Raw genomic sequence first — 12,294 nt, 5'->3', positions numbered from 1 at the left:
CTCATAATCTTCTTGCTTTAGTGATATCGTGGACCTAAGGGCATAAGGAAACACGTTCCAGGTAAGACCTGGGCCCAAGCATCCAGCCTGGTAGCAGGTGGAGAGATGAGATCCCTTTAACTGGGGTTCTGTGTTGCCTTCTAGGCTCAGTTCCTCCAGTGTCCGTCCTCATCGTTACCATTGTCAACAACCAACATTTATTACCTATTGCTACATAAGTGGCACATTGGATAGAGTGCCAGAGCTGGAGTCAGGAGGCCCTGAGTTTAAATCCAGCCTCTGATACTTACCAGTGACCCTGAATAGGTCATTAAAAACTATCTGCTTCAGGTTCCTCATCTTTTAAATAAGAACAATAATAGCATCTATCTCCCAGGGTTATGGTGAGAATCAAATGAGATAATATTTATCCCTTCTCCAAACAATAATGATCCAAGGACTGGACCTGCACCTGTCCTTTGCAGAGAGCCCCCTCTCCCTTTTATCTTCACTATTTGAGTCTGGTTCTTCCCCCCTCCCCCCTTTTCAAATGTAAGTGTCTTGAGAGTAGAGCCAGGGGTTATGTTTTTTTTTTTTAATCCCACACACTGTTAGTGATTAATAAATGTATTTTGAATAAATGAATGGATAGATAATTGATTGGTTGATAGATGGATAGATGGATGCATGGATGGATAGATAGATGGGTTGGTTGATAGATGCATTGCATGGATGAATGGATGGATGGATGGATAGTAAATAGTGGATGGATGGATGGATGGTAGATAGATGGTGAATAGATGGTTGGTTGATAGATGGATAGGTGGGTGGAGAGATGGATGGATGATAGATTAAAGGCTAGATGGATGGATAGGTGAATAGATAGATTGAATGGTGAAAAGATTGAGGGATAAATGGATGGATGGATGACGGATATTTGATTGGTTGATGGATGGATGGATGGATGGATGATGGATGAAAGGATAGATGAATGGATAGGAGATAAATGGAATGGATGGTAGGTACACGAATAGATAGATGGATAGATGGCAGATGGATAAATAGATGGACAGATGACACCCATCACCCCTTCTCAAGAGGCCAACAGAATGACCTGTCTTTTCATTGGCATTTAAGGCTCTTTTCTTGTATGGCCACAGAAATTCAATTCAACTTCATGAATGTCATTAACCCAGGATATTTGGGTTCCTAGAATTTTACAGCTGAAAGGACAATCCGTCCAGTCCAAATCTTTCCCAGTAGTACCACTCTCATTTTCTTGTATTTTGGTGATATCTTACTCTTCATGACCCCATTTGTGATTTTCTTAGCAGAAACTACTGGAGTCATTTGCCATTTCCTTCTCTCAAGCTCATTTGACAGATGAGGAATCTGAGGCAAAAAGGATTAAGTATGTGACTTGCCCAGGATCATGCAGCTTATAGTGTCTAAAACGGGATTTGACGAGGAATCTTCCGGATTCCAGACCCAAAGAAGGCCACACTGGTAGGATTCCTGCTCCTGACATTCAAGGCTACAGTCTACCTCCAATTTAATAACAATGACAATTACATAGACTTCTAATGTTTACAAAGAGCTTTCATATTTGATCTTCACCATAACTCAATGAAACAAATCCTTCAGGCGCTACAATCTCCATTTTCAATTTTTTTTTTTTTTGGGCAATCTCCATTTTAAAGAAAAAGTACTACCCAGAACTGAGATGACTTGGCCACGAAGCGTAATAAGGTTGCTGAAGATACTAGCTCTTAACTGGATGATTCTGGCCAAGTCATAAAATCTCTCTCAGCCTCCATTTTTTCATCGATAAACTGGGAGTATGAATATCGCCTTCCTTGCAGGGTATTATGACAATCAAATCCCCAGACAGAAGGGACCCAGGTAGTGACTGAGGGGAGATTTGAACTCAGATCCTCTGCCTGCCAATTTTGCTCTTGTTCCATCCCATGCTGTCTCTTAGGTCTAGTCAGGCCAGACTCTTCACTGCTTTCATTTTGGGTGAATTTTTCAAACATTCCTTTTGGATGAATCCAATTCAATCAACTGAGTCAACAAACATTTATTAAGCAAGCACTGGGGAGGCACAAGTCTCTTGGCTCTGGGAAGCCTTCCTGGGACCAGCCAACTGCACGGGGTCTCACCTTTCCCATGGAGTTCCCAAACCAGGATCTGAAACTGAGGATGGACTTCAGAGACCTCATAGCCAAACCTTCTAATTTTATAAGAGAGGAAACTGAGGCAGGAAAGGGCAGGAATGGGGACACATAGCTGGGATGACCAAACTCCAAACCCAGAGTCCTTTCCATTGTATCCTAGTGCCCCCGAAGCCACATCTTGGTAAGACCTGCTCCTGCTGGTGACTGTTTGAGCCTTTCCAGAACATAAGCTGGCTGAAGGTCATGGTAATATTGCATCTCTCCCTGCAGCTCCCATAATTCCGAGCCTCCCACACCAGAATCACTTAAATATTTGCAGAGATTATATGGAAAAATGGGTAGACACCAAGCTAATGAAGCAGCAACTACTTGTTAAACTGATGCCTGAGCTCATGCACAGTCCTGGCTGTTGCCTGTCAGGTGGCCCCTGGAGTGAGGGAGAGAGAAAACTCATCCCCCTGATACCATCATCACTGCTCAAAACTTTGTGACCTTGGACAAGTCACCCCTTCCTTCCCCTCCCCCCCCCCACAGCCTGAGAAGCTGACCAAGGATGAGCTCAGAGCTCCCTCCTGGCTGTAACATCCCTTGTTCTAAGCTCTAGCTAAGAGCTGATATCCTCTGATTTTCTTCAATTAACAAGCATTTCTCTAATCTTCCTCTCCATCCTCCTTCCCCAGTGAAAAACAGGAAAAAAAAAAAAAAAAAAAAAAAAAAAAAGGAAAACCTTGCAACAAATATGTATTGACAAGCAAAGCAAATTCCTACACTGGCCATGTCCAAAAATGTGTTTGACATCCCCTGTTCTAAGCTCCCTCCAGCTCTGACGTTACCTGTCCTAAGGCCCTTCTCAGCTTTGACATTCCCTGTTTTAAGCTTCCTCCAGCTCTGACATACCATATCCTGTGTTTCAGGCCCCCAGCAGCACTAGCATTCCCTATTCTAAGCTCTGTCCAACTCTGACATTTCTTGTTCTAAGGTTTCTCCAGCTCTGACATTCCCTGTTCCAAGCTCCCTCCAGCTCTGACATTCCCTATTCTAAGCTCCCTCCAAGCCTGACATTTCTTGTTCCAGGCTTCCTCCACTTCTAACATTCCTTATCCTAAGCTCCAGCTCTGACATTTCTTGTTCTAAGTTCTCTTCATTTCTGACATTTCTTGTTCTAAGCTCCCTCCAGCTCTGACATTCCCTGTTCCAAGCTCCCTCCAGCTCTGACATTCCCTATTCTAAGTTCCCTCCAGCTCCCACCTTCCCTGTTCTAAGGTCTCTCTCCTGATTCTGCTTTCAGTGATGACTACAACCTCATTTGGACATCTGCATTCTGCTCTTTATTTTTTTTTTTTAATCACGGGATTCGTTCACTTTAGCGCCTTTTGTTACACGAATGTATAAAATGATGCACGTGGGTTCAGTTCACTCTGGTAAAATACTCTACTCAGCCTCAGCTTGGCCAGAGCTGCTCTAACCCTGCCCTCCTGAGATAAGGGATTTAGAGCTAAAAGGACCCAGAGAGATCACGTGACTCCTAACCACCAAGCAGCTCCCAGGGTACTTAAGTAACCTAATAGGACCCCGCCATCCGGGAACTTCCAGACCACTTAAGTGATGTCACTAACATAGATTCCCTCAATAGATATTACACTGCTAGAAGACAGCAAGGGGCCAGAGCAGATTTCAAGTTCAAGCCGCACGTCTGGCACTTACTGGTTATGTGACAGTGAAAATAAGACATTTTGTCTCAGTGCCTCAGGTGATGTTCTGAGACCAGAAGCTGCAAAGCAAGGGGTACCCATCTGTATTACCAGATTTCCTCATTGTGGGCTCCCCTATCAATAGAATAATTGGTCCACACTAAAAATAAATAACTAATTAGCCCTCTGAATAACAACAGTAGCCAGTTCCCCCACCCCACCAATGCTCTTGAGCTTCGAGGAATTGGGTGCTTCCTGATAAGGAAGCTCAGAAAGCCTTCTGGGAAGAGTCTAAGAGTGGGGAGACAGCTTGGAGGCGTTCCTGCCCAGGGCAGGCTGGAGGCTGAGGGTATGGTTGAGTAATTCTCCACAACCAAAAAGATCTTATGTCATTATTTCAGGGGGATTCTGCTCTAATCTGACTCTGTGAAATGAAGCCTTTCTCTGCTTGATGGCAACAGCAAATGTGGCCAGTCACAAAATGGTGGAAAGGACGGATACATCATGTAACGAATTAGGAATGTGTCTGAAGGACAGGTGTTCACCACTTCCTGGGGAATGGAAGAGATAGGCAGGAGGAGGGGAGCAGAAACTGCAGCTTCTCCCCTGCCTTGGCCATTGAGGAAGTCCTCCATATTGTGGTTTTACTTTAACACTGTGGGATATGATCTAACAAGGCTGTGGGTAGTGGAAAAGGGAAAAATCAGGTTTTCTGTCCTGAAGACCTAGATTCAAATCCTTCTGTGGGACTCTAGGCAAAGGGACCTCTCAGTGTGCCTAGACAATTCTTTAAGACCCTCAGGTACAGAGAAGTTGGCAATCTGCTTCAAGGGATAGAGGTTCCATACTGGAAGTTACCTACCCTGCTGAAGGGTCTAGACAAAAAAAGAAAGAAAGAAAGAAAGAAAGAAAGAAAGAAAGAAAATTAAAGCCATAATATACTGGAGTATCTATAAATTGTATAAAAAAGCAGAATGTTTGTGTTATGCATATGAGAAGGAAAGTATATGTATGAATGTAGATAAACAATTGCACACACACACCCACACACCCACACACACCCACACACACCCATCACTGTCCCAACAATCCAAGTTCCCAGCCTTAAAGTCCTTAAAAAAAAAAAAAAAAGACTTACTGGATGAACTGAAGTCCTTTCTCTATTTCTTCCTTTCTTTTCTGCCTCTCCATTAGTCTCTGAGGAGGAAAAAAAAGGTCATTCTGGATGTTCTTTGGCCTCCCCAGCAGACCCCATCCCATCCCCAGCTCCAAGGGACTTTGTGACCAAAGGCTGGGGCTGCTCAGGAAGGGCTCCTCCCCTCAGCCCTCAGGATCACAGTGTGCAGAGCTGGGATGATGACCCTTGGGTGTGATTAACAGGAGAGAACACCTGAATTCACCAAGCCTATTTGGCCAAACCTGCCTCCCTTCCAATACCTCCCTGCCTTAGGTACTCTGGGAGCTCAGTGGAGGACATGGATACCTTTTGTTTACTAATGGTGTGCTTGGATCTCAAAGTGTCACAGAACCTTAAGAATTAGATTTTTTTTTTAATTGTAGCTTTTTATTTACAGGTTATATGCATGGGTAATTTTACAGCATTGACAATTGCCAAACCTTTTGTTCCAATGTTTCCCCTCCTTCCCCCCACCCCCTCCCCCAGATGGCAGGTTGACCAATACATGTTAAATATATTAAAGTATAAATTAAATACAATATAAGTATACACGTCCAAACCGTTATTTTACTGTACAAAAAGAATCGGACAAGAATTAGAATTTAAGAAGGCCATCAGGGACAGTGGAAAAGGTATGGGATTGGTAATCAAAAGTCCTGAGTTCAAATACCCTAGTTTTGCCCTTAATACTTGTGTCACTTTATTCCACTTCTGGCCAGCTCTTACTATTAGGAAGTATTATTTCCTTACGTTGAAACAATACTTGCCTCCCTCTAACTGCTACTCATTGCCACCCTGCCTCCTTCCAACAACCCAAATTGATCTTCCCCAATTGAGAAGTGGCTGTCAATTACAGAATGGCTGAGCAAATTAAGGTATAGCATGTGAAGGAATACAACTTTGCTACGAGCATTGAAGGAGATGATTTCAGAGAAACCTAGAAAGATTTCTCTGAACTGATGCAGAGCAAAGGGAGCAGAAACAAGAGAACAACGTATATAATAACAACACTTTAAGGACAAACCACTAAAAAAAGACTCTAATCAATGCAGTGACCATTCCAGAGGAAAGCTGAAAAAGCAAATTACCAACCTCCTGATTAAGGTGAGGGGATAGGGGAATGAGCTCAAGATACAGAAGAAGAACTTTCTTTATTGGATTTAAGTAATGTGGGAACCCATTTTGTCTGATCTGCATATTTGTAATGAGGGAGCTAATTTTTCTTTCTCAAGGAAAGGACTAGAAATGAAAAGTACCAATAAAAAGATACAGAATAAAAACTTTATTGGATATGGAAACCTAGTTTGTCTGATTGTGCATATTTGTAACAAAGAGTTAATTTTTTTTTCTTTTTTTTCAAGGAAAAGGCTAGAAATGAAAGTAGCAATAAAAATATACAGAATAAGAACTTTCTTTAGTGGACTTAACCAATGTGGGAACCTATGTTATCTGATCATGCATATTTGTAATGAAAGGTTAATTTTTCTTTTCTGTTTCAAGGAAAGGGCTAGAAATTAAAGTACTTGCATATGTTTTGGGGAAAAAAATTACATCTTGGAAAAAAAAAAGCTTTAATAAAAAAATGAAAAAAAAATGAAATGAAAGTACCAATAAAAAGATATAGAATAAGAACTTTATTGGACTTAATCATTGTGGGAAACTATTTTGTCTGCTCATGCATATTTGTAAGGAAGAGTTTTTCTTTTCTTTTTCAAGGAGGGGGCTAGAAGAACAATAAAAAAGAAAGAAAAGAGTGTCTTTCAAGCATTTTTAATGCAAAAAGAATTGAAGGAAGGCCCAAAGAAATCACTGACAATCAGGATAGCTTTGAAAGTTTCATATTGTATATTGGATTACTTATCATCTAGGGGAGGAGAGAGAGGGAAGGGAGGGAGAAAAATTTGGAACACGGGAGTAAATGTTAAAAACTATCTTTATATATATTTTGAAAATAAAAAGCTATTATTTAAAAAAAATTCATGTTGAATTCTTTAAACTTTTTTTAAGTGAACTATATAGCATTAAGATGTGCAGCTTTGTGTACAATCATCTTTATCTGTTCTACTGTGTATATGGAAATGCTTTTAGCTGGTCTTTGTTCATGTCAGATTTTTTTTTTTTTTAATTTTCTTCTAACATATCAACATTTCTTTTTTTTTCTTCACATATCATGGCTCCCAGGCCCCTTACCACCTTGGAATTATCTCAGTCTGCCAACATCCCTCCTAAAATGTCTATTGAACTCACCTGAGTCGCTGGACATATCATAGCTTAGAAGGCTCCTCAAGGGGGATACTCTTAGGAACCAGCCCTTCCACACCTTGGAATCCCCCAAATAAACCTAATCCAAGGACCTAGCACAGACTTCAGAGATGAAAGAAAATATCTAAGTCACAAGACCACAGACCTGGAGCCTGAAAGGACTGCAGCCTCAATTTACAAATGAGTCACGGCAGCCCAGAGATATTCACTGGTCACAGGTAATAAGGAGCAAAGCCAGCATTTGAACCCAGGATCTTGAATTACAAAGGATTCTATCATATTGTCTTCCTTTAGAAATAAGGAAATTGAAGCCTGGAGAGAGGAAGGAACATGAATAGGAACATACTTATCCTAAATAGTCAAATTGAGAACGGAACCCAGAACTCTAATTCCAAATCTGGCGTCCTTTCAACTCTACCAGGCTGCTCAATTCACACCAGACTGCATGGTTCACACCATGCCTTCCGAAAATATGTGATAAACAGATACCAGCCTCCCTCCATAAGGAATTATCATTTGATTGAAAACCTGACCATGGGATATTAAAGCTGAAAAGGATCTTAGAAATGGTACCATCCAACTGCCTCATTTTACAGATGCAAAAACTGAGGTCCATAGAGTGAGCGGCCCAAGGTCACACGGCTAATTAACAACAAAAGTACAATTCAGATGCATCAGTCTTTCTAGAAAATCGCATTTACTAAGAACTCAGAAATCCCCAGGAAGCTTAAGGAAAACATTGGTCCAATTCACAGATTATAGAAACGTAAGAGGCCATACAGAAAATCCTTGAATTGAGCAAAGAACATTTTTTTCCCAAATGTTTCATAAGTTAACCCCAATTCTGCATGTCAGTGGGGAGAGAGGTAGCAGGTATACAGAATCAACTTGTAACAGAAGGCATTTCTCATTGATAGTCAGGTAGATCCAAACGCATACACACAGAACCAAGGACAGATATTGCTTTTCTCCCCTTGAACACATCCATTCTCAGCCCAGGGCCTGGCTAGCCTTAAGCAGGAGAAGACCCCAAGAACAAGCCTAAGAGGTGGGATAAACCAAAGAAAGGTGGGAACAATGTCAAAGAAAGGATGGGAAAAGTTGAATCTGTATAGATTCAACATGTACAGCATGTGTCTGGTGATTCAGAGTTTGCAACTTTTTCCTTATGTCGTTATAATCTTTTTGTGGATCATAGTTTTTTAAGATCTGGAACTAAAAAAAGACTTTGACCCAACTCCTTCATGTTACTATTTTTTTTTCTTTGTTTTTATGAGGAAATTGGGGTTAAGTGGTTTGCCCAGGGTCATACAATTAGGAAGTATTAAATGCCCCAGGAAGGATTTGAACTCAGATTCTCCTGACTTCAGGACCAGTGCTCTATCCAATATGCCCACTAGCTGCCCCATTATTATTTTAAATACTCTACATTGGTGCTATTTTTTTCAAGTCATTTTCCATTTTCAGTCACTTGCCAGTAACTCTCCTTCCACCCATTAGACCAGTCTCTTATATCAAAGTATAATTAAGCAAAACAAATCAATGCATTGGCCACAACTGACAAGGTATGTCTCATTCTGCACCCATAATCCACTACCTATCTCTGGAAAGAAAGGAATCTGGCTTCCCTATTAATTCTCTGGAGACAGGGCTAATCAGCACATTAGTGTTGGTCCCTTTGCTTTACTCATCCTGCCTAAACCTTCCCAAGTTCCTCTGAATTCTTCATCTTTCCCACTTCTTATGGTATAATAATGATCCATCCCAGTAACAGACCCCACCTTTGTTCAACCATCCCCCAGTCAATGGGCACCTGCCTCCCTTACGATTTGTTGCTACCACAAAAAATACTGTTCAAACTCTTCTGGCCTTTCCCACCATCTTTAGCCTTTTTGAGGTATAGCTGGTATAATGAGTTTCTTCATCTGTAAAATAGGGATAATAAAAGCATCTACCTTCCAGAGTTTGGGAGACATAATAACTTTAAAGTACTCGGCATAGTGCCCGGCAGATTGTGGGCAGATCGTGACATTATATAAATGTTAATTATTGTTATTATTATTAATATTATTCTATGCTTATCAGTGGCAAAATTTTGTAGATGAGGAAACTAGAGATCAGAGGTTGTTCCCCAGGAAGACACAGCTATATAAGAGGCAGAAGTGAGATTTTTCACTCTTCATACAGAAAAATAAGGAGGCAGACTGAGACTCAAGAAATGGGAAAAATCCTTAACAGTTAATCACTCCAGCAGTAAAGTGAGCTGTTTTCTGAGAGATGAAGAGTGAAGGGAAAACCATTTAGCTACTCTAGTAGTACCTACTCTGCGCAACATAGGTACTACATACTAGGGACACAAAAAAGAAAAATAGTTCCTGACCTTGGTAAGCTCTCATTCTAATGGGGAGACAACACACCCCGTGGTTTCAGATGTAACAGGGGAAGGGACAGCTTGGGAGAGCTATATGCAAGGATTTCAGAAGAATCTCCCCTCACTGAAGGGCTTGAAGGAGGGTCTGGATGATCAACGGCCAGGCTAGAGACAGGATTCTTGTCCAGGTACAGGTTGGACAAAATGGCTCTGAGGTTTTTGCTAGCTCTGGGATTCTGTAAAAACTACTTTCCCTCTTAAGGCCTCAGTTTCCCCATTTGTAAAGTTTAGGATGAGGCAACTAGGTGATAGAGAGCCAGGGCTGGAGTCACAAAGACTCATCTTTCTGAGTTCAAATCCAGCCTCAGATATTTACTAGCTTTTGACTCTAGGCGAGACACTTAATCTTATTGCCTCAGTTTTCTCATCTGCAAAATGAACTGGAGAAGGAATTGGCAAGCTACTCCAGTATCTCTGCCAAGAAAACCCAAATGGAGTCCCAGTCAGACATTACTGAAAATGACTGAACAAAAATGTTTGAGATAATACTCCCTACCCTGCTTCCTTCACAGGGTTATTGTGATTCAAATGAGAAAGTCATTGTGGAAATGGTTCAGTCATAAAGTGAGAGGTTACTGTGGGTTATTCTGGTTGCTACGTGTCTTATCTCACCAAGCAGATTATAAACTCTTGGAGCTCAGAGTCCAGTTCTCCCATCTCTCTATCTTCACTTCCGTGCCTAAATACAAGACCTTGAACACAGTAGGGACTTTGTTAATGTTTGCTGAATGACTTAATCAGCTGCAATTGGGGATTAGAGAGAAAAAGGAAATATACAACTTGTGTGAGTGTAAAGGGAAGAAGAGACTGAGTGGGCACCGGGGAAAGAGAAAGGCTCCAGATGGGCAATGAGCCAGTTGTTTTCAGACACAGCAAATGTGGAAATTGGCTTTACTAAATATATTTGTTACAGGGGATTTTCTTTTTTTTCCCCCCAATGAGAGTGGGGTATTAGGAGAGCCTGGGGGAGAGGAGGAGGAACAGTATAGCATAGGGGGAAAAGGAGAAGAAAGAGAAAGAAGAAGAAAAAAAAGAGGATGAGGAGGAAGGGGAAAGAGAAGGAGGAGGAAGAAAAGAAGGAAACGAAGAAGGAGAAGAAGAAGAGGAGGAGGAAGGAGAGGAAGAGGAGGAGGAGGAGGAGGAAGATTATTGAGGCATCTTTCAGGAAGTGCAGGAAAAAAAATTAGGCAAGCAGGAGAACCTTGAAACTTGCAAGTTGAACTTATTAAATATTTACAAAGAAAAGCAGGCTGCCCAGAATCCTATTTTGCTGCTCCTCTATGGATGGGAATGCCCATCTTATTTGGTGCTTGTTTGGGACAGAATAAAAGTAATTACAGAACAAAGGAGACATTTCTCTGAGCTTCCCTTTCACAAAAGCTGGAAGGAGCTAGTTTAGGAGTCTCTTGTCAAATGGCATGAATGAGCACTACTGCTTAGAGTCCTTCAATACAAGAGTCCCCACTACTTCCCCAGCCAGCCAATGAGGAACAGCTCTCATTGGTAGGAAGTTTTAAAAATTAAGCCCAAATCTGCCTTCACAACCTCTAGGGCTGTGGAAAACAAGTCTGATCTCTCATCCAAGAGAGACTTTATATCAGAATAGCATCGGAAAGATATCTGGACTGAAAGTCAGAAGAGAAATGGCAAACCCATTTAGTTTAAATGTCCCAACATTTAGTGGCTTGTTACTTGGAGCCTCAGCTCCTCTGTCTTTATAATGGGGATATCTATACTTCAACAATTAGTTACAAAGAAGACAATTTACAAAAACTTCAGAGTGCCATAGAAATGTGAGGTGTTCATTCATTCATTCATGTCACATAACAGCAATAAGTCTCTTCTTCTCAGTTACTAAATAGAGGACTAAGGTCTCCCCCTGCATCCAAGGCCATCTCGAGACATCCTGGTCTATTCTGCCACATTTACCCAGATGGCTCTGGAGGAGAAAGTAAGGCTAGTGACTTTGCCCTCCCTCACATCCAATTCACTTGCATGTCATAGTATCCCTCTCTGATATCATAGTCCTCTTCAAGAATCAAGGGCAAACAACACATTTGGAGGAGCAACCCCTAGATGGGATTCCTAGTCTTTCGTGCAGAATCTCAGAATAACAGGTCTTGTATGTGATCGATATCAGAGACACATGAAGAAAGCAAAATTTACAGAACTGTAAAAATAATCGAACCAGTATAGGCTGTTTGAAACCATTTTTCTCATCCTAATCCTAGGAAAAAGGGGCAGGGGGTTGCAAAAAGTATAGGACTATAGGTGAGACCAGGGCCAGGGCAGGAAAGAGAGCCAGGAATATTGTATCCAATGTGCTTCAGGAGTTAAAGGCTAACATAAATAGACCAAAAGCCCAAATACAAGACCTGGGATAAAAAAAAAAAATAATCAATGGCTCCAAAGGGCAAGCGAACAAAAGGCCCTGGGGAAATGGAACTCACCTAGATTCCCAGAGTGAACAATGAATTAAAATTAAAATCAGAGGAGAGGAGATATGACAACCAGAGTTTGCCACTGACTATCCAGTGGTTCTCAAAGTATGGTCTAGAGAATCCTGGGGATCTCTGA

General features: G+C 41.4%; 1 protein-coding gene across 4 annotated transcripts in view; it reads right to left on the bottom strand.

Annotated features, from left to right (window-relative positions):
• The window catches only part of ZC3H7B (zinc finger CCCH-type containing 7B), a 91,792-nt gene that overhangs the window by 56,701 nt on the left and 22,797 nt on the right, over positions 1-12,294 (bottom strand). For all 4 annotated transcript variants that reach the window (XM_051962184.1, XM_051962185.1, XM_051962183.1 and 1 more), the window contains exons 2-3: positions 4,986-5,044; positions 1-34 (exon numbers count right to left, since the gene is read on the bottom strand). In XM_051962184.1, coding sequence (XP_051818144.1) covers positions 1-34; positions 4,986-5,038 — 87 coding nt within the window. In that variant the 5' untranslated portion in view covers positions 5,039-5,044. The remainder of the gene's footprint in view (positions 35-4,985; positions 5,045-12,294) is intronic.

The sequence above is a fragment of the Antechinus flavipes genome, chromosome 5 (assembly GCF_016432865.1).
Source record: "Antechinus flavipes isolate AdamAnt ecotype Samford, QLD, Australia chromosome 5, AdamAnt_v2, whole genome shotgun sequence".
In the NCBI taxonomy this organism is placed as follows: Eukaryota; Metazoa; Chordata; class Mammalia; order Dasyuromorphia; family Dasyuridae; genus Antechinus; species Antechinus flavipes.
Note: the sequence above shows the minus strand (reverse complement) of the source record. Positions and strands in the feature narration are given on the sequence as shown.